This window comes from Poecilia latipinna, unplaced genomic scaffold, assembly GCF_001443285.1.
Source record: "Poecilia latipinna isolate Pla-1442-1.1 unplaced genomic scaffold, P_latipinna-1.0 Scaffold361, whole genome shotgun sequence".
NCBI classification, from domain to species: Eukaryota; Metazoa; Chordata; class Actinopteri; order Cyprinodontiformes; family Poeciliidae; genus Poecilia; species Poecilia latipinna.
The window spans coordinates 125873-147403 of record NW_015112977.1 but is presented as its reverse complement, the minus strand read 5'-3'; the positions used below and the strand labels follow the sequence as shown (position 1 = coordinate 147403).

At 38.7% G+C, this 21531-nt stretch overlaps 2 protein-coding genes across 5 annotated transcripts; both read right to left on the bottom strand.

Annotated features, from left to right (window-relative positions):
• Window positions 1-4586: 4586 nt before the first annotated feature.
• On the bottom strand, window positions 4587-13513 carry LOC106949752 (uncharacterized). 4 transcript variants are annotated; one of them, XM_015036227.1, is made up of 18 exons: window positions 13348-13513; window positions 13144-13166; window positions 11310-11376; window positions 11024-11232; window positions 10855-10935; window positions 10713-10772; window positions 10467-10628; window positions 10142-10321; window positions 9982-10045; window positions 9812-9902; window positions 9579-9720; window positions 8456-8560; window positions 8230-8329; window positions 7885-8122; window positions 7661-7735; window positions 6793-6895; window positions 5661-5776; window positions 4587-5432 (listed from the first exon to the last, which is right to left on the bottom strand). In XM_015036227.1, exons 1-18 carry the CDS (start codon window positions 13385-13387, stop codon window positions 5390-5392), a joined length of 1899 nt encoding a protein of 632 aa, XP_014891713.1. In that variant the 5' UTR covers window positions 13388-13513; the 3' UTR covers window positions 4587-5389. The 4 variants fall into 4 exon arrangements, with proteins under 4 accessions (XP_014891713.1, XP_014891714.1, XP_014891715.1 ...); XM_015036228.1 differs by having other exon boundaries at window positions 13329-13509; XM_015036229.1 differs by lacking the exons at window positions 10855-10935; window positions 11024-11232; window positions 11310-11376 and having other exon boundaries at window positions 13348-13512.
• Window positions 13514-14841: 1328 nt separating this feature from the next.
• On the bottom strand, window positions 14842-20875 carry mfsd8 (major facilitator superfamily domain containing 8). Its single transcript, XM_015036231.1, has 12 exons — window positions 20490-20875; window positions 20277-20359; window positions 18555-18598; window positions 17926-18166; window positions 17694-17807; window positions 17466-17610; window positions 16944-17002; window positions 16404-16512; window positions 16155-16289; window positions 15968-16071; window positions 15655-15881; window positions 14842-15583 (listed from the first exon to the last, which is right to left on the bottom strand). Exons 1-12 carry the CDS (start codon window positions 20543-20545, stop codon window positions 15377-15379), a joined length of 1524 nt encoding a protein of 507 aa, XP_014891717.1. The 5' UTR covers window positions 20546-20875; the 3' UTR covers window positions 14842-15376.
• Between the last annotated feature and the right edge of the window lie 656 nt (window positions 20876-21531).

The following is a 21531-nucleotide window of genomic DNA, read 5'->3' as shown; positions in this document are numbered from 1 at the left end:
CACAGCAAATCCAGGAGGCCCAGATTAACACTGTCAGATTTGATTTCAACACTTTAAGTGTCTATATGGGTCCACACCAGAAAGTGTTAATTTAACTCTTTTTGGAGAGTTGGTACCTTAACTCTTATAAATTGTCAAATATCAAATCTGCTGGAGTTAATCATTTAACACTTACTAACACTAATTCAGTCTTAGATCTTAATATTAACTCTCACAGAGTACTTCTTTAACTTCTTAAGAGTTATTTGTAATTAATATTAAATAGGTACTATACTGTTTTGAACTTTTAAAAATTCTTTGGAAAATAAACATTTAATAAAGAGGCAATGATTTTCTCAAATGCATTTATTTCAAAACGTGCACCATAATTACAAAACATATAACAGAGTGGAATAATGTGCATGTTTCACATGTCGCTTTCATTCACATATTGCTTATTAAAAGGTCTAACATATCAGCTGTGCAATACAAAACAGTATGCTTAATACATTTTTCTTCAATACAATATGCATGAAATTGTTCAAAGTACAAGGTGGAGAAATAAAGCCTGTATCAATGCATGCAGTTCATGTAATATGTTAGAGTACATTTTCTTTTAACAGGTAGATTGCCAGATATGTACATTACATAACAGACCAACCTGATATTCAGATCCATAATTTATTATCCAGTTTCTGTTTCTGTTCATAAGAGACAGATCCTCTCTGCACTCCACCAGAGAGATGTCCAGTCACTAACAAATTGTCTTCAGGTTGTTGGGCTGTTCGTGACGTTTGGCCGGAGACACCAACATGCTCCTCTACTGCATCGGACCGTCTTCAGTCTCTGAGTACTACAGCCAGTGTCGGTCTCTGGATCATAACAAACAAAAAACAGAACAATAAGGAATGGAGCGAAGGAATACATTTTTACTACAACTCTAACAACAAGCCTCCATTACAGAAATGTGGAGTTTCAGAGATATTAACACTAAAATAATCATTTTTGGAGCTTGAATCTTCGAAGAATCCATGGAGGGATCAGGAGGGGGAGGTTAGGCTGAGACTGGCGATTCATCCTCAGCCAAACTGGTTCTAATATATACAAAAAGGCAATAAAAGGATTAAAACATGCTGCAAAACATATTTAAGACGACACAACAGTGGGATTAATGCTCTCAAAGTAAAAGTCTATTACATTTTTTCAAAGGAAAAAAATCGATCAGAACGGTTGATAAATCTGACCAATATGCATGTGAACGTTCAACATCATGAAAAAACATACTCCAGATTATTACGGATATGTTCAAGTTAGCCAGTAATTTGATTAAATCTTCACCGGCTCGATATTTTTCCAACGCTTATACTCCGCTAACATTCGGCATGCTAAGCTAAATATGCTAACACCGAGCCCTCTGTCATACAGGTTGAACTCAACTCAAAATAATAGTTATAAACCATCTCAGAAAAAAAGTAACTTACCAAGCGCAGTAAATAACTCAGACATGTGGAAAGTAAATAGTCCCGAAATGATTTGGCTTCTGTCGCGTCGCTTCGGTTGGAATCTGTGATTCTGGGGCGGAGGCAGTGAATGAACTCCTTCAGTGTTAGAGCCGCTGGTGGAGTTCAGAGTTCAGAAGTCAAGAGTTATTGATTCCATTTTAACACCTCTAGATTTGATACGGACACACTTTGTTTTAACACTGGATTGTAACTACTAATAATATACACTCCAGAGTTGCATAAACGGAAAGTGACTCTATTAGAGTAAGATTAACTCTGCTTTTGCACAAAGTCTACCAACACCAAAACATTTAACACTTTTGAATTTGCTGTGGGTGATCACGAAGCATTTAGAAATCCTGCATACACCTAATAAAGTAGATTAGAGCAAACTTTATGTTGCGCATCATTCAATTCTTCACTTTATACGTTTATTGCTAAACATAAATTGTAATGTTTCTATCTAGATTTGTTTTTTAAGTGCAGTCTTTTTTTTTTTTTTTTTTTTTTTTTTTTACATAATTCTTTAACTGCAGACCTGCTGTCTGTTTTCAGGGGGATCTCAGGAAACATAATTAGTATCCAGCACCAATCATATCAGTTTTTATTGACCATCATCTCAAATTGAACCGACCCAGAATGGTTTGACTTGCATCTGAGCAAAGTTTCAGCGATGACGTTTCACTGCAGTGACAACAAAAGGTCGGTGCTGCCACCTACTGGCCGTCAGAGAATAAGATGAATGCCTCGTTTTTGGTGAAAACTATTGCAGCGCTGATTCAAGCTTATAAAGACGTTGTGCATCCTCTGTCATAGTTTTGCAAGTTAAATGCCATATCAGTTGGAATTAAATGGCACATTTCTAGCAAAAACACAGAAAACCAACTTGAGTCAGAAGATGAGAAGGAAAAAAATGTCCTTATTACAGAATTTTTTAGCTAATTTACTGACTTGAGAATAATTAGAGAGGGTAAAATATGGAGTTAGAACTTATGAAAGGTGCTAGCATATTTTTGAAGGTTGCAGTGTTCACTGAGATCCATAAATCCATCATTAAAAGGCTCACGGCTTGCCGTGGATGAAGGTGACTCACATTTCTTTACTTGATCACTTACGTTAAAGGTTTGAGTTCAGTCATCTTGGTTTTCTCTAAACATTGCGCTGTGCATTGTGGCCAGCATGTCTCCACTTCCTTAACTTTTATACAGAGTGATTGATGTTAAGTTGTTTAAGTGGCCCTATAGTCATTTCCTGATTGACGGGCTGCTGCATAAATATAACCATTATATTTTAATGAATTAAATATATTCCTATGATTGTCAGTTTCTGACTTCTGCCCACTCATACTTTCTGTGGCAGCACTAATGGTTCATTTTCCGGATTTAACTCGTCATAAACTGTTAGTCCAGTTAAATTGCACACATAGTTCCAACAGAATGTTCTTGTCCTGCTATTGGTCTGGATGTCACTTTGACATTTTCCTCCGACCTAGACTTTCTGTATGACTGATTCAGTTTCTCAAAGGGAAACTGCTCAACCCGTCGCTCGCCGGCTGCTCATAGACAGCGACAGAAATCACCACTTAAATTGCTCAAAAATGACTTTTGAAGACCAAACCAAAAAGTTGAGTTTTTTCATCCAGCCTCCAAAGTGCTCTGTATTACCGCCAATTTAAAAACTAGCGTAGTTAAATCCTGTATTTGTACCAAACCTACGTAGCAGGAGGGGTTTGTGCAACAATGAAAATGGGAGAATAAATAAATTGCACCAATAGACAATTATGGCAAGATATACGGTTAAATAATTGCTCCTTCAATCAGTTCATGATTATGAACTAAAAGAAATTTTTATTTAATTACTTTAAAAAAAGACAAATGTGGGAATGCCGACAACTAAAATGATTTTCACTTAACCAGCACTTTATTCATTCCTGCAAAAGAAACGGCAGGCAGCAGGTGTGCAACCTTCACTCAGTCTGTTCTATCTGGACAGAAAAAGTTACTATCTCAGTGCAGCTTCTCAGCAGAGGCCTGGGAGTTTCAGCCTGGCTCGGCTGAGCAAGACTTTAACTCTTCACTTAAGAGTGTTGACAGATATTGAACCTTGAACCTGTGGGACAGAGCCTCTCCCTTATCTCCATTTGGCGCCTCCTGGAATCTCTGAACACTCCCTCATGTTCAGCAGGGTGAAAACACAGAAAGCTCGCACAGAAATCTGGCTGCAGCTGCCGGAGCAGATACTTTTTAGGCCACCACGTTAGAAACGTTACTTTCTAAAACTCCATTTTAGCAGTATGCACCCAGCTCTAGATCAGGGCTCCCTTTGCATGCATTTGCATCCATGCGGTCGGTGAGGCATGGAGGCGTTCAGCCTGTGCCGAGGCAACAGAAGCCCAGGTTGTTTTAACAGAGTCCACCTACACCGGCCATCTCCGTGTCAATCATACAGCTCACTCTCTTTAGTGCAGCTTCTTAACTGGTCGCTTCTTTGTCTTTTATTTTTAAGAAAATGTGATTGCATTATATCAATTCAGTTTAACCCTTTTATCCATGAATTATGATCCTGTGTGTCAGGATTTTCTCCAAATACAAAGTTATTTGTAAAATACACCAGTAATATTGTTCTTTAGGGGTTATCTGATGTCACAGTATTTCTTTTTTACCTCCAAGAGTCGTCTACCGTAGGAGGGACCGGGTTGGTTGGCATGCTTTTTTTTTGTCTGTCAGCCAAATTGGATTTAACAAAGAATTTCTTGCACTTGCAGCTGATGGCCAGTAGTTGATAGTGTATTTCATGATGTATTGGTGTCCATTTCAGTGGTCTGTGTGCACTTATAACATAAAAATCCACAAGAAACACAAGATAGCTGTCCACTGTAGTGACCACTATGCATGAAAGGGTTAATAATATCCCTCCCAAAGTAAAACTAAACGTCACAAGTCGCATCAGTTGTAGAGAACTGCTAATCCACCCACTTTGCTTTTGCTGCTCCTCTTTACAGCCAAATATGTGATTCTTCAGGGTTCCTTGCAATGGAACCTCTTTGTCATGTTAGTTTCCTTCAAAGTGAAGTTATGACGCATAAACTTCAGACTCAAACAGAACTTCAGATTAATAAAGCATCTTTAATTTTCACATTAGGAATAGCCACCTGGTTAATAAAGGTGCAAGTGTGCACAACCTCATCATGGTCAATCACTAATGACAAATCAAAGAGAATAAACAGCTATTCAGTCTCTAGAAAGGGGGGGGAAAAAAGCTTATAACACAGGATGCATAGAACTGTCCTTATTCAAATGAGAACAATTAACATATTTTAAGTTTAGAAAAAAAGAAACTGGATACAGAAATGATGCAGGCTGTGCATGTAAGGCAGAGATTCTTCTAAAAGATCCATATATGAGTACAAGGTCAATGTAAAGTATACCTGTTATATAACCGTCTTACTTCCTGAACACATCATGACGCCTTCAATATAATGTTTTAATCAATTTAATACTGTAAGCGGGTGATTAACTGTAACAAACTGGTGTTGTACTTCATCAATACTTGAAGCCAGTGGCACTAATATTAATATATGGCAACATTCAAAATATAATGGTGACCTTCTTCTGAACTTTAAGTCTTTTAAATTACCATTAAGACGATTCTGTTTTAAATTATAGCTTAAAAAAAATATCCAAACAATAATACTAATAATAGCCCATATTTGGATTAATGAGAGTCACCTTCTGTGATAATACAAAAGAGTCAGATTTCTGTGGCTAAACAGGAGTAAAAGCGTCGGGCAGGAAAACCTTAAAGTTCGGTGAACACCATCGTTTCATCTGGAAGTAACAGCGTTAAGATATTCTGCATCTATTGATAATATTTTGATGAATCAGAGGCTTCCTGGGTCTGGATTGTGATCACGAAAACATCTTTGGTTTCCCACCACCTTCTTCCCGTCGTCTGCAAACAAAAGAGATATATATATATATATATTTTACATATATATATTTTATATTTAAAGGTTTGCTTGTGTAGCTTTAGTTGAATTTCAGTCACCTAAAATTCAGGGTGAAATAGGTTTTCTCTTGAGAAAACAGATGGCGTTACATAATGACTGATTAAGAAAAAAACAAATTAAAAATTAAATGCAATTACATTTTAATTCTCCCTAAAATGTTTAACACAAACCTGAAGTTCTCATAATGTAGATCTCGAGCTCTGAGCGCAGACTTGGAGATGCCCATCCCTTGAGGAATGTGGTCCGGGTATCTCACAGCTATCTTTATGCCCTGCAGATCATAACCCTGGGGAAAATAAATAAATATTTTTAAAAAATGATAATACATGGCAAGTTGGAGTGTCACTGAAAAGGTCATTTATTCCAGAAATTATATTTCAACAAAACTCAAAGCTAGAAGTCAGCTCATCACAAAACCTGGAATAAAAAGGAGCATGAAAGTCGGGGATATTTCCAGGATTTAATCATCATGTTGGAGACAAAATGCAAGAAAAGTAAACCCTGACCAAGAACTGAATGCATATACTGTACATGGATATTCTTTTCATCAGGCTGACATTAAACTTTTTTTGTTAAACTGATACAATATTCTAATTTTCTAATAGATCAAACTCTGTAGGTTTGCAGCTTTTAGCAGTTTCTGCACATTTCAATCTTTCAGTAGATTTTCATTTTTCTTTGCACATACCAGGCCGAGTCGCTTTGCACAACAACGTATCAAAAACAAAAACCCACCGCAGTGCAGGATGGACAGAGAATTTAGTGGCTTAACTTAGCAGAGCTGGCATTTCTGCATTTAAAACAGAACCTTCTCAGATTTATTCATGCAAAGGTTTTCTTTATGTTCATTGTCAGCAATGCTTTGCTGCAACTGAAGCAGAACGACTGCAGGGGGAAAAAAAGATGTTAAATAATATATGTGCTTGAAATATCCGTCATTTATGATGACGTCGGCCTCCTTCGGATAACTTTTCAGAAATGTCAGACTGGTTTGCAATGTTTCCTTTAAATTACTTTGCATTGTGCTCTGAAAACCCTGAAGCCAAATAAATGCCGACTAGAAAATGAACGTGTGCAGTTGAGAAGGACACGCTTTTTGCGCTGGACTTTCTGAAGTTCACAATTCTATTTGTAGTCTTGAGTAAAATCGAAATAAATTTTTTAAAAAAATTACGTCTCACCTTATCTATTAAAATTTTAGCTCAAACCTGGACAAGCAAATCAACAATTTATAGACTTTTCCAGACTAAAAAAGCCTCAGGTTTGGTCATAAATCCAGCATGAAGTTGCATATGTACTTACATGAAGGCGTCTGATGGCTTCATCGCAGTGCTCTTGTTTAGTAAAGTTCACAAAGGCACAACGTTTGACGGTAAGAAGCTTCACACTGAAGACCGGGCCGGCCCTGCAAAGGACGGAGTTCAGAAAATTCAAGAAGTGAATTTTAAACTGATCCACTTCTCTGGATCAATTTAAAACGCATCGAAGAAGTGAAGTTAGGCATGGGTGGCGACCAGAATCGATCTTTTAAAAATTATTTGGTTTAAATAACACAAAGGTTTTCAGTTGACGCTTTTTGTCGAAAAGTACATCTGGGATGCAAACAGCCTACAGGACCATAAAGGGTTAAACTCCAGCTGCTAGTATCAGATTAAACACTCAAAAGGCACCATAATCTAATCTTAAAAACCAACTAAAACTAGAGTGTTTATTTGATTTGGGGGGTTTTTTTAACCACTGTATACATCTCAAAAATTGCTAAAAAAAGAAAAGTTAATCATCAATATCACCAATTTTAGCTGACGGTGACATTTAATTTATCTCACGTTTAATTGTGACTGAAGTGGAATTTAACCGTCCGTTTCAAATTACCGTTAAGTGAAAGAAAACTCATTACCCTATTGTTGCCATGGGGATATGCAAAATGGTGACTAATTTTACTAAGAGTGTGTCAACACCGTTGAGCTGTTCTGACTGACTCCAAAAATATGAATGTAACTGGAATATTTAGTTTTGCGGCTGCAGGAATTATTGTTGCTTTTTTCCCTCCCCAAATAAAAACAATCTGATCATGTTTTTGCGTTAATAAAATACCAAAATTGTATTTTTACTCGGTATTCATCGCGCCAGCTCTCGTACCAACCCATGCCCAGACACAAACATTTCTTACTTGCTAAACAACTTGCTAATCATGGCTTCAGTTACTGGAAAACACAAGTTTCCCACCCAAACTGGAAACAACTCCCTGTTAGAGAAAAGAGAACATGTTGAATAAAAAGAAAAAAAATGATGATTAACAGAACTGAAGTATTGACCAGCTCATGACTTTTCTCATAACAGGAAGTGATGAATTCAAACTGTCCAAACTACCGATGAAGGACGCTAGATACTCACGGTGGGGTTCTATCACTATTTATCCTCCCAGCCTGGTTATAAGCAGGCTTGGACTGATTGTCGACATCGGGTATATTCTGAACTAGGCCTAAGGGTTTGTCCAGAAGAGGTTTCTTAGTTGCATCATGTGACTGAGCAGAAGCAACAGGCGCAGGACTAGAATTGGCAGAGAGAACTGGAGAGACTCCGGTGACGTTTGCTAGTTGAGCCGGTGGGAGAGATCCATTTAAAACGGCTCCTGAAAACACACAAAGGGCCTTTAATCAGCGCTGCTTAGGTGGAACTGTCCACGATTATCTCAAGTTATTTACGCTGCAGTCCAGAATCGGCAGCTTTGGGACTCACCTGGTGGACGGTGTAATTTAGACAGAACCTCTAAGGCTTTATCTACAGAACCGTGAATGATTAAAGCATTGGAGCTCTGCTCCCGGGTAAAACCGTACGCCTGAAGAAAAACGGAAGAAGAAGAAGAAGAAGTAGTAGTCAGGAGAAACCAGCAGAACAGTCCCATCTGTACATCTTCAGGATTTAGCTTTAAATTTAACGATGTAGTTATCCGTCTCACACACACCATCAGTTGTATTATCTGAACTCGCATGAGCTCCTGGGCCGCCTCTGCGTAGGAACTCTCTCGTTTCAGGACGTCCCTGAAGGCATCGGCGGCCTCTTTATATCTCTGGAAGAAGAGAGATGAAACCATTTGCTAAATCTGAATTCAGAGCGCCAGGGGTTTTGCTTTGACAATAATCAGTCAAAACATGTATGAGCCGACATCACGACTCGGCGACGTTCACACAAGGTCACAGTGAGGAGTCGGGACGACCTGAACTGATTAGGAGCTGCTCATAAAGCACCGTATACATGCAACACATCTAAAAGGAGAATTATTTTAAAGCTTCACGGCTTCCCAATCCTGTACAACTCTACAAAGATATTTATTCATTTGATACTTTATACAATGACTAGTCCTAACATCATGAGTAAACCTCAGGAAACTGAGGCTCTACATAGACAGTCAGCTGGGACTTTAAACTCTGTGTTGCTCAACTTTAAACAGACTGAAAACTGAGCAATCAGATATTTATTTTAGCCACACTACGGCTTTTAATTACTTAAAACATGCTGAGAATCGAAAGTCAAGAGGATTTTTCCCGAGACCGACGTTAAAAATCCGGATACTTTAAGGCTGGGCAGATGAGTTTTGTAGAAACGTCCAAACAATCAGAACGACTCATGACATGTGATGGGCTTTCGTCCTACGAGTTAATTATTGTTGGATTTTTCAAGCATGTTGAGCTGAAAAATCTTACTGTGAAACATTTAACAGGGTTGCTGTACAGTCAAGAAGCTGCTCATGTGAATACAAGAACAGGCTGCAGGGTTGTTGTTTTTTCCTTGAAGTGTTCTGAATTTCATTTTTAAAATATGTTTTAATAATATTTCTGAGATGGTCAGTGTTTACTTATTTTGTTTTTTTTTTTAAAGGAGGTCCTTAGCTCCAGTTTCTGTTTTCTTCCTACATTTAATTTTTCTCTCGGATAAATCAAATATTGTAACTGAATTTGAGTTGAACTGTAGGTGGAAACGCCTCACAATCAGATTAATTATCCAGAGGAATCACAAACCATAACAAATGACATCACACTGATCAGCGTCATGTTTGTATGGGTGTATTTCCAATAAGATCTTTTTACCTTTAGACCTGCTAAAGCTTTGCCTTTTCTAAAGAGACCTTTCACCCATCCTGGAGAAACGCTGAGCGCCAACTCTGCATCCGTCAGCGCCTTCTCATACTCCTGCATCTTTTCAAAACAGAAGGAGCGATTCCCAAACAACCTGCAACAAAAAAAACTGTTCAAATGTTGCATAAAAGCAAGTGGTTGGGAAAACCTTTTTTTTTTTTTTTTTTAGTGTAGCATGTTCTTACTTAAACTCTTTAGGGTTGTACTTAATTGCATCGGTGAAATACTTCACAGCCATGCTGTAGTCTCCTGTGCTGGCAAATTTATTTCCAATAACTAAAAGAGAAAATGTCTTTGTTATGTTCCAACCGTGCGAAGAAGGTGAAGGTTTAACATTGAACAGATTGAAACTTACTTGCGAGATCGGTACTTATTTTTATATTATCTTCTGCAGAAGGAGCGCTGGGGACGACAGAATCCTGTTTTAAAAAAAAACCATAAACACAAAATCTGCACTTAAAGAATGTAACATCTTATTGTCCTCCTGAATCCGACTCTTCTCAGAGACTCCCTACCTTTTGCTGCGCCCCCTTCGCATCCTCTTTATCCTCAGACGTTTTAACAGGAACACTTTTAGACTTCTCCTTCTCTGGAGTTTTCTTTTTGTCCTTTTTATCCGATTTGGGCTTTTGCTCCAATTTACGCTGGGCTATGAGAGCCGCTTTGGTCACAAAAGAGCTGTTCATATCCAGTTCCTTAAGATAAGTAAAAAATAAATAAATAAATAAAAACTAGCATGGATGTGAAAGTCCATTTCTGAAGCTTAATGGAACTTGTTCAAACTTCCATCCCTGAAATGGATTTAGCAACTAAAAGGCAAACAGACATTTCAAGTTGCACCTCGAAATCGTGCGAGTCATTTTTGGCGTCTTCGTCGTCGGATTCCTGTCCGCTGCTGCTGCTGCTGCTGTCGCTGTCTGTGTCTTTAGCTGCAGCCAAGTTCTTCTTCTTCTCATCGTCATCAACACATTTACTCTCCTCCGACTCTTCCGCAGCGTCTCCCTGCGCAACAATGGAAACGCGTTTGAAGGATTCAAGAGCCAGAGAGAGAATTTCCATGCCATCTCGTCTTGATGTTGTGCTCACCTCTTCGGGTTTACCAGGATTTTGTTTCACCTTCTCCATTTGCTTTCTTTGCTTCCGTTTCTGTCGGGACAGAAATAAACGCAACGTCTCTCAGCATCTTACCCCCTCCTGCACGGCTCGCGCCGAAAAGCCCGTCACTCACCTGTTTCTTGAGCCGCTTTTTCTCTGCCTTTTCTTTGCTCTTTTTAGTTTCTTGTAATAATCGGGCTTTTCGTTCGGAATCCTAGCGCGGCAGAGCAGAGACACCCGAGTCAAACCGGATTCGAGGGACTTCATCGAACCTTTCAAACGCAGAGGAAAAGTGCACTCACGCTCTCCTTCGTCTGAACTTTATAAGACGGCGGGCTGGAGTTGCCGCGAACCGAAGAGTAGTAATGCAGAGGGGACTGATAAGAAGAGCTGGACGCTCTGGTACGGTCTCCGCTCAAAGTATCGCGAGCATAATGTTGATTAAAGCTGTGACGACGGTGAGCCCAGCTGTCATAATCGTCCACATCTAACTCTGCATCGTATTCAATACCTGCGGGGAGCAAAAACGTTTCGTTTACGCACTAAAATACCGACGAATATGACGGAAACATCTCTTTATTCCCTTACCGAGAAGGCCACATGTTATTATCCTCTGCATTTGAGGCTTGTGACCAAATAAGCCCACAACTTTTTGCTAAATGACAGGAGAGAGAGAGAGAGAAGGACACACAGTCAGATTAGGTCAGCATCTAAAAATGCAAAACTTCTCGAGAGTCAAACTAAATCCAGTTTCCGAGGCCGTCTGAAGCTCCGCCTTAGTTTGTATTCTTCGGCTGCAGCAGGATTTATGATCCTGACGTGGAGCTTTTCCAAGGTTTCACTTTCCATTATCCAGGAAAACCTAACTCAACAGATGAGCTCCTTTTATTGCATGTGACACACGAACCCAAGGAAGGAAGCAAACCTGGAACTCATGTGCCGGTCATTTTTAAATCCACAGGACAAACAAAATAAATCACTGCCACATGCAGGGGGAGGAAGGAAGCCACAAATTATAGATTAATGTAGCTTTTGAGACGATGAACTAAGAGGAAGCAATGTGATTTCAACAGTATATCTGACTAGAGTAAAAAATAAAAAAAATAAAAAAAAAAGCTGACTTGTCAACATGCATTATGTTGAACAGTCGCGAAAAATAGCTTAAACAAAAAAGCAACAGTAGAAACACAGCAATTATATATCACTATCACCGTATAACTAATCAAGTGAACTATTTCTTAGCAGTACAGAGATACTGTTGTTTGTTTTCTAAGTCACACAAACCAATCTTTCAGCAAAACAATGCTTACAAAGGCTTCTGTTGAAATATGCACAACAACAACAACAACCAGTAAGCAGCAACTACAAAACAATGCTAGCATATTAAAAAAACAAACAAAATGGAAGCAGCCAGTTGCGAACTCCAGCACTGAGCAAAGAAAAGGCAACTTGCCAAGCTTTTCACATAGTTACTCATCAGTTATGGGGAAATGGCGTCATCAGTTTATTTTTAGGGAATAGTAAGATTATGTGAAAGGTTATTTAATTGTTTACGCTTATTTTCGTCCATCTATTGCAGAAAACAAATACAGATACACCAGTAAGTAAACTGGTGACCAAAATGAGATGGCTAAGTTTAGATGTGCGGCTCAGAAGCTCAAGAATCCCACTATTTCATAACAGTGAAGGCATCATTTTTACACAGCTACCATCTTACGCTGAAAAAGTTGTTGCTGAGAGAAAAGTGCTCAACATTAGTAATTTTCAGATTCAATTAAGTGTAATAAACTATTTTTTAAAAAAAAGAGAAACAATTTTGACTACAAGTCTACAGTTCATGAAGCCGTGTTTCTAACATAAATGATTCATGATAAAAGTATTCTGAATGTTGTTTTTGAATCACAATACGTATTATAGCTTTTAAACAGAAATCTGAATAATTCAAAAATAATTATTGGCAGCTCAAATGTTTACAAATACCACACCTACCATATTTCACCTCCCACCAATTTCTCTCTCAAGACTTAAATATGCCAACATAAAGTAAATTGGATTTTTCCCACAAATGTAGTTTTGAGTTAGCTAACAAAAAAAGACAAGATTTTATTTTTTTTTTTTTTAAATACAAACTCAGAGCAGAAGTGTTGAACTTTTAAAAGACAAATAATGTAAAGAACAAAGAAAATGCAACGACCGATTGAGTCACACTTTCCATTTATGGTTTAGGTTAAAAACAAATATCAGCTAAATTCAGGTACGATCAAAATAAGCAGGTCTATTTTGTCTTTTGAAAAAGTTTATTGGGATGAAAACGAGGCCAGATTTTGGGTTCAATTCAGGTCAGCAGCTGCTACTTTCAAGGCCGTTCGCTCAATGCAACACATTCGACTGGGACCAAAACAACAGTGAAGATGTTACTTACGATCATATGAATATCCGTAAACTCTGAAAAGCATGAGAGACAGTGCATTTTAACGGTTAGGCTTCAATGGTAAAGTCTTTTATCTACATTTAAGTTGAGCGTTACTCCAATCTATTCGAGTCAACTAGCATGCTAACTGCACTAGCCATCAACTTCTAAACAAGTCCAAATGAGCATTTTCTTACCGGTTTCATCGTTAAATACCTGCATGTTTTGTATCACACGCCGGAGATCGACGTCTCATACGCTTCTAATCAACTAATGAGCTTCTAAAACAAATAATATACCAAGCGCCAGTTTCAGCAGCTTCCAACATGAGCTGCGTTTTTGTCTCGGCGCGCTCTGAACTCTTCTCAGCATCCGGTGAGGAAGAAGAGGAAAGCTAAGCACGACGTCATGGATTTTGCCAATGGGCGTTTCGGTGGTGTTTCAGGATTCGGATCGTTTGGCTCTACATCAGTCGGTTCTTTCGGATCCTGGGCGATTCTAACGTCATAGAAGCACGTTTAATATTTAATCGATAAGACTGGATACACACACAGACGCACTTCGCTTTAGTAAGTAACCACGACAACTTCACATTTAGTAAGCATAACACAAGTTTATATTATTATATGTGTTAAAAATGTTAAAGCACACTTAAAAACACAAGTAATTACTGGTAAGTGTCTGCCTGATTTTCGTTGCTTTAAAATCTAAACAAGCACTTTGAGTCAGAAGTCGGTTCCTTTCCAAAACGAGACGGCAGATCAAATTGACTCCGTCACCACCGACCCATCATTTATGGCATTATTTACAAACGAAACTTATCATTCCGCCCCCTTCTGGTTATTTTAGTAATTACCACCTGTGTTTACCCCTTTATTTTCCGCTTACTCTAAACTTCAGTATTGTAGGCAAAACCGGACAAGTAACAGTAGAATCTATTTCAGTATTGATCACGAGAAAACATTAAGTCTTACAAAAAGCAAACTAAAAGCAAAACAAGTAATGAGTGGTGAGGTTTATTGCTTATTTACCTTTCTTCCAACACCTTACTAGTTACCTCACAAATATCACACGATAAAATACATCATTCTGTAATGGAGGCTAATAGCCCCCATGGGAGATGTTTGTTATTGTTGATTTAAGAAAACGTATAAGTGAAACCTGTGAATTTTTAAAAAGTGTTTTATTATTTCTTTTGGGTTAATTTTGGCAGGCTAGACTGGTTCAGCCATGTTGCATGTTTTTCTTCTTTGTGGATAATGGCTCTTCCTATTGTTTGGTGGATTTTCAAAACTTTACAGATGAATCAAATCATTTCCAGGCAGATGGAGGTCAGCTTCTCATGTGTACTTGATTATCTTTAGATAGGAGCATAATGTTTTCATTTTTTCTTTTCTTAGAACCTTCAGAGTACTTCATGCTGTCAGGTTCTACTTAAGCGATTTCTTGATTGTTCTTCTGTGACAGTAATCCAGCTTTGGTTTGGTGCATGATGTTAAGTTTGACCTTCTAAAAAATACATTTAATCAGTGTTATTCTCCACATTATTCTGTGAGAAGTTGGAATATTTAACTGTTCTACTACTAGCTAAACTTTGTGTTTGACTGATCCATGTCCGTAATACACTAAGCAGTTTCCAAATACCAATAATCTTTGAATAAAATGTGAAAAAGATGATTATGGCATTATAATGAAGTAAAGCAGAGAAAATTAATTTCACAATAAAAAATTTAATGCTTCATTCACTTCATTATCTCTGTACACACACACACACACACACCCAGAAATCACTTTCTGAATAATTTAGGAATGAGAAAAATCCCATAGTTTCAAACAACTACAGGTAAAGCTATTCAGATAATTAGGAAAAATAACATCAGTATTTTTCTTACAGTGCATTAATGTTAAAATGTGTAACTGGTAATTCTTAATATAAACCATGAAACGAATTTCCGGCAATCCTCAAACAGCGAAACATTATTATGTTGTTAATTTCTGTCACAGTCCTTAACAATGAGTAAAAAGTCAGTTGCAGTTCCAGCTCCCACTCTGGTATGAGAAATAATCCATCAAAATCTCTTTACTATTAAGATTTAGGACTAAAACCCTGAGTTAAAAACTAGTAATTGATCAGTCCCCACATTTAAAATAAGAAGCAGCAAAATGATTCTGTCACAGCAGAAAGTCTGGACAAATGTACCATTGGTGGTCATGCACTCCTGCTAGTTTCCGTGGTGAGAATCTGTTACTCCACGATCCTTCCGTGGCGAACGGAATAGGCGATGAGTCTGTGGTAGGCTGAGAGGAGGAGGATGACGCCCAACACCACCATACCGCAGATGAGGCTGAAGGCCCAGCGAGGTCCCAGGAGGGTGTAGACGTGGGAGACAAAGATGGGGCCGAGTGTTCGCGCCCCGCTCCCCGAGGCGGTCAGCCAGCCCATGTACACACCCTGGAGAAATGAAAACACACTGAGCCTCACTGAACATAACTACTTCAACTTATCTAAAACACTCTTTTCACCTGAGGTTTTGGTCCGAGGATTTTGGAATAAAGCGTGTAGGACATCACGTTGCAGGCCGGGTAGCCCACCCCGATGAGGAAGTCTGATGAGATGTACTGAGCGAGGTAGATAGCCGGGGTGGTCTGACACCAGGTCTGCTCGTACGGGCAGCCTGTGGGCTCCACGGTGCCGTTGCCAACTAAACTGCCCCCAGACACTTGACTGACCAAAGAATTGTTTTTCAGGTCTGCATTTTGGTGAAAGGAAGAAGAACTCAAGTTCAAATCCAGATTTCTTCCTCAACATTTCCCCTAATGTTTCCCCACAGATTACCTGCCCACTGGATTTTGGGGAAATGATTTCCCCAGGGAAGCAGAACAATGAAGCCACAGAATATGATGCCAAAACCTGCGAGCAACACGGGGCGATCTCCAAACCTGGAAGGATAGAAAGTAACTTCTTCATGACCCAAATTCAGCCAAACTAAAATATATCCTCTGTTTAGACTTGAAGCATTTACCTCGAAGCAGCTGCTTTTACCAGAAGAAACACCAGGATTGATTGAAATCCGATGCCGACCATAATAATACCATTGTACAGAACGGCTTCTTTCCTCGTCCAGGCGAACATGTCCATGGACAGAGGAGTGGCAATTCTGGAGCACAATAAGAACTGTTAGGACTTTCCTCCAACCCAACAGGTGTGTGTTGTGTGTTTACCTGCGTGAGTATTTCAGGTAAACATTTCAGTATTTCAGTGCAATACTTACGTTTCAAACACAGCGAAGATGAACATGACGATGAAGAACAACACGTTGGAGGTCACAACAGCCACCTGGTCGATGGTTTCCACAGATTCATCAAGGACATCGACTGTGTCTGAACAAAGAAGAACACTTGAATAATTAAAAATAAAAACTGAAACTTATTTATAAACTTATCTGGATTTTTTTCCTTGACTTTGTTACCTTGTGTACCAATCTAAGTTGAGCTGCAGGTTTTAATTAAATTATGGCACATTTAAAATCTTACATGTAATGGCTGTTTCCATACATTTAGAGACATAGTGGGAACCCTTATTACTGGTAATATCAGCTACCTGTATTTAAAAGCAACTTTAGAAAATTAAGCAGGATGGTTGCAAAGAAAACTAATCAGTTCTTACTCTTTTTAAGCTGAAGGCAAAAATCTCATTCCAGAAGATCCACTTACTCAGATCTCATTTGATCAAATCCCATGCACTCTACTTTTTTGTTCAAAGCTTAAATAAAACAACAAAATAAGCAACAAAGACTTCATACAACCAATACCTTCTGATGTGTAGTTGATAGATCTGATGTTCTTTCCATCTTCATTTACACGGTGCTCTCTGATGGCAAAAACATAAGAATATAAAAGCTTTTAGATGAATAACAAGGCAACAACTTCACTGCAGACAGTCGCACTGGTATTCCAGCAGTTGCTCGTTTCTTCCACTTGAGGGCAGTGTGGGCCTGATGGTTGAAACTTGGACTGAACTGGTTGTTCAAGTAGGATAACGATCCCAACCCATAACAAAGCTGGTTATAGAATAGATGACATTGTCTAGCATTAAGCCTTTGAAAGTCCTGAGCTAAAATACATTGACCGTGTGTTATGGACTATACTTATAGATCAAAAAATGAGTCAATTTAAAAAAAGAGCAGATCAAAGTAATAAGACACTGCATGAGCTGACACGAATGGAGCAAAGTTGATCAATTTTTAAACGGTTCACTGGAGAAAACAGTGATGTGTTCTGAATTTGTTGTCACACATCAAATAAAGAGGCATGTTGTGTATTAATAAACTGACTTGAGCACCAGTAGAACCAGCAGGATGTTGACGAGTCCGAAAAGTGCAGCCAGTAAAGCCGGCGTGGTGTACATGTTGAGCTGCAGGTCTAGGAATTTCACCGTGACGCCGTTTTCTCCGATGAAAGAGAGGCATGCCTGCAGAGCTGAAACCCACAAACACAGACATGAACACGTCTTTCTTCTTCAGAGTTATTCTCCACACCCAGAGCAGCTCCAAATGAAGCACCTGGTCCAAGGATGAAGCCCAGTGCCTGACAGGCGCTCATGTTTGCCATGGCTCCAGTCCTTTCTTTCAGAGACGTAGCCCCGGCGACATACGACCTCACAACGGCAACATTACCTGAAGGGAACAAATCGAATATTACTGTGGATGAAATGGAAGCAGAGACATCTCTATTTAACACCAGGTCAGATTTTCAGCGCTGTAGGAACCATGAGCCAGAAGAACGGATTCCCACCTGCTCCGAAGCCAACAAATGCTCTGGACATGAGCATGTGGTACTTGTTATTGGTTTTGGGCAGGTACGCGTAGGCATAGTAGATATTGGCAGCCAGGTTGATGACGATGGAGCACACCAGCGGCTCCCTGCGCAGCCGGTGATTAGACCACAGCCCAAACAGAGGCGAGGCCACCATCTGACCCAGACTGTAGGCTGCAACCATCCAACCCAGGAAGCTGGCGTCTGCGCTGCTGTCGACCTGCAACATGAGACAACAACCAGGTCCAGAGATGAGACCGAGTTACTAAAACACAACACAGTCTGACTCCACGTCAAGCAAGTAACTTCAAAACTATGTAGTTTAAAAAAAAAAAGTAAGTAATTATCTTTTTTTTGTCTTCTTTGTAGTAAATGATGTGTCATATATAAACAATTCTTCAAAAGGGAATTCAAATGTACAAAAGATGCTATTTTTGTCCACAACTGATTTTCTAAGACGTTCTTTACTCATCCTTTCATTTCCCTTTTTTCCATTTATTTGTGGTCACAGTGGTTTTATGCAGAAAGCCAACACTTTCTCTCAACCTTACTAAAAATAATTAAAAAAAAACACTTCCAACAAACTGAAAACTGAAAGCACTCCATACCTTCTGCAAATAGGGCCATAGTGATGTGATGACGATGGTGAAACCTGAGCAGAGACAAGAAACGGAGATGATCCACAAGCTGTCAAAGATGGTGAACATGGATTTGTTAGAAGGGAGACAGAAGTCGCAAAGTTAAAGCTTTTAGCTGTTACAGAGAGAAACACTCGTGATCAAGCCCACTCTCCAGATGTAGTGATGGACTCAGACCTGAACAGTTATAGATGCATAAAGCCAGTTACAAAGTCGGCCTTCAATCAGCTGAAGAACATTTCCAGAACTAATGACCCAACAAGATTTTTCAAAACTCTTCCATGCATTGATATTTTGTCATATTGATTCATTAAAAGATCACTGCATAACACGTTTGATAACTTAATGGTAGATGGATTGAATAGCAACCTATGCTAATAGTTAGTTGCTCACAAAGATTTCTTTCTTCAACTGGTCCAACCTGATGGATGTGACGCTCTGGAGCTTTGGTATTTCTGGTTAGACTAGTTTTAAATGAAGGCACTGCTGCAACTGATCACCTTTGATTTCTAGAGCCAGATCTAGATACTGTGTTTTCATTCCTTTATTTGTATTTATTGTATCCAATTTATTTACATTACAGTTAGTTATCTTCTAGTTTGGTATGAGGGTGAAGTATTTTGGTCAATCTTGGCTCTTTTAGTGGAAAATAAAGAACTAACTTTGACCAATTCAACTTGGATAGTAAATGTAATTTATCTGATTAACAGCAATATACCTAAAGCAAATTTAATATTCTGTCACTGTATAGTGGTTTAAAATGTAACTTTTATTTTACATGGATCTAAAAAAAACTGGCTTTAAAAAGTTCCTAGAATTTGTTTCAAAACATGAATCCATGCAGATTTATTACACAGAGAGCGATGCATTTCAAGTGTTTATCTCTGGCAATTCTGATAAATGTGAATTACATCTAATGGAAATCTAATATTCAGTTTTTCAGGAATTTAGGATGTTACACAAGACCAATAAAACATAAAAGTCAGTCCAATGAATCATATCTCCATGGACCAAAGCTGCAGAGATTGTAAAATAGCATCCCCTCAATGTCAATGTTTAGAATATTGCAGTCACAAAGTACTGCTTTAACACTCAATTTAGTTAGTGGGAGAGAAAGTGTGATCAAAATCCCCTAGCAGGATTGTGAAGTGAACTCCTTTCAGGGACTGGATGGTTGCTCTGCGGTCTAAAGTCCTCTTTTCATAAGAAAGTAAATTCTGCACTTGAGTTCATTCTACACCAACACTACTAATACCAGCTTTCATTACCCATGGTATCATTGTGCTTCATCTGCAAACTGGCCAGAGCTAAACCCCACAGAATTTCCATATTGTACTGCAAAGACAAAGATGAGACTGTATTGTGAGAACGATGAGTGCTTTTTGTGTATGTATTAACAGCCTTTTGTTGCATTGGTTAAAAGAGTAATCTGGTTATTTCCAGAAAAGAATTTTAGCTTTTAAACTGAACTACTTTTTGATTATCTTCTATTATTGAGATCCACTTGCATAGTTTTATCAAAATGCTCTGCTCCTTTTTTGCTAATTTTCCATCCCTTTAAAGCCAAACCTCTTTCGTATTTACTTTATCCAACACATTTGTCATCAGTTTTCAGATCAGTCGTCTTGTTGAACTAGACAGACCAGGTGTGTCCACACAAAAGAGGACAAAAGTCATGGGAGTCCTCCTCACCTACGCTGCTGAGAAACATAGTGAAGTACATGACCCGGATGGACCTCCACCGGCTTCTGTAGTCCCCATCCTGGGAGTCATCGCTGCATCCAGACAAGAACAACGATTTGTGGTTTAAAATTATTTAATACAGTGATACAAACACATTTAAAATCTGGCTTCACGCATTCTTGGTGGTAAAAAAAAAAAGGACCCTGTGAACTCTGTACTCACCTGCTTGCATCGTCCCGGAGCAACGGAGTGGTGTCGTCTGGGTCAAGATGTGACATTTTAACTAATTAAGTAATCTAGAGAAAGTTCCGGTGGTGTCCTAAGTCGCCATGTAGACGAGGGTCAGTGAACTAGCCGGGGCTCAAAGTAGACTCCTGCTCTTCCGGAAAGCTTCTAGAAGCTAGCTAGACTTGCAGATAACCTCAACCACACAAAATAACACTTCAGCTGCAGACATTAATAAGGTTAACAAATACTGCATATATTGTTGAAAAGAGGCATTTCTAACCGTTGTTAAAGGCCCCAAAAAGCAGCACGTAACACAAAACCTGACAGAACTGGACTATGATACCATGGCAGCGCAACTTCATGTAGGTCCAATAAATAAACTAATGTCCGGTTACATCTTACAAAATAAGACACAAAACAGAAACTTTATTGAATTTGATTTTAAATCCAGCAATCATAAGTTATTTAAACAGTTAAATATTTATTTAAAAGAATACACTGGATAATCTGCTTATGTTTGACTTTTAATTTCTGTCTTTAACAAATGCCTGCTTTTGTTTTGAAACCAACACTACGTGACGCTTGTGTCATTTCCGCCTAAATACTTTTAACTTGACGCAGCGCGCTCGCTCACGTGAGAACGCGAACACAAACTTTGCGGTCTCTCTCTGACAGTTTTGTGTCAAGATCAAAAGTGAAGCACCAGATTTCACAGCAGAAACCTTGAAGGAGTCTTCGGTTATGACTACCGAGCCTAATGTGAAGAACAAAACAGCACAGCAGTTGATATGCATTTAATTAGACTTCTGCTGTTCAAAATATTGTTTAAGAATCCGGAGAGTTTTGTAAACTGACAATAAACTCTTACGTAACATTAACATTACACCTAGATTGAGGATGGTTCGGATCATTATCAATTTTACTATCAGACAAAAATAAGATTAACCTAAAACCAAAATGCAGTTTTCAAATGATGATTTAATAAGAGAGAAAAAAAATCATGGCTTATATTTATTATTAGTCACTCTAAGGTCAA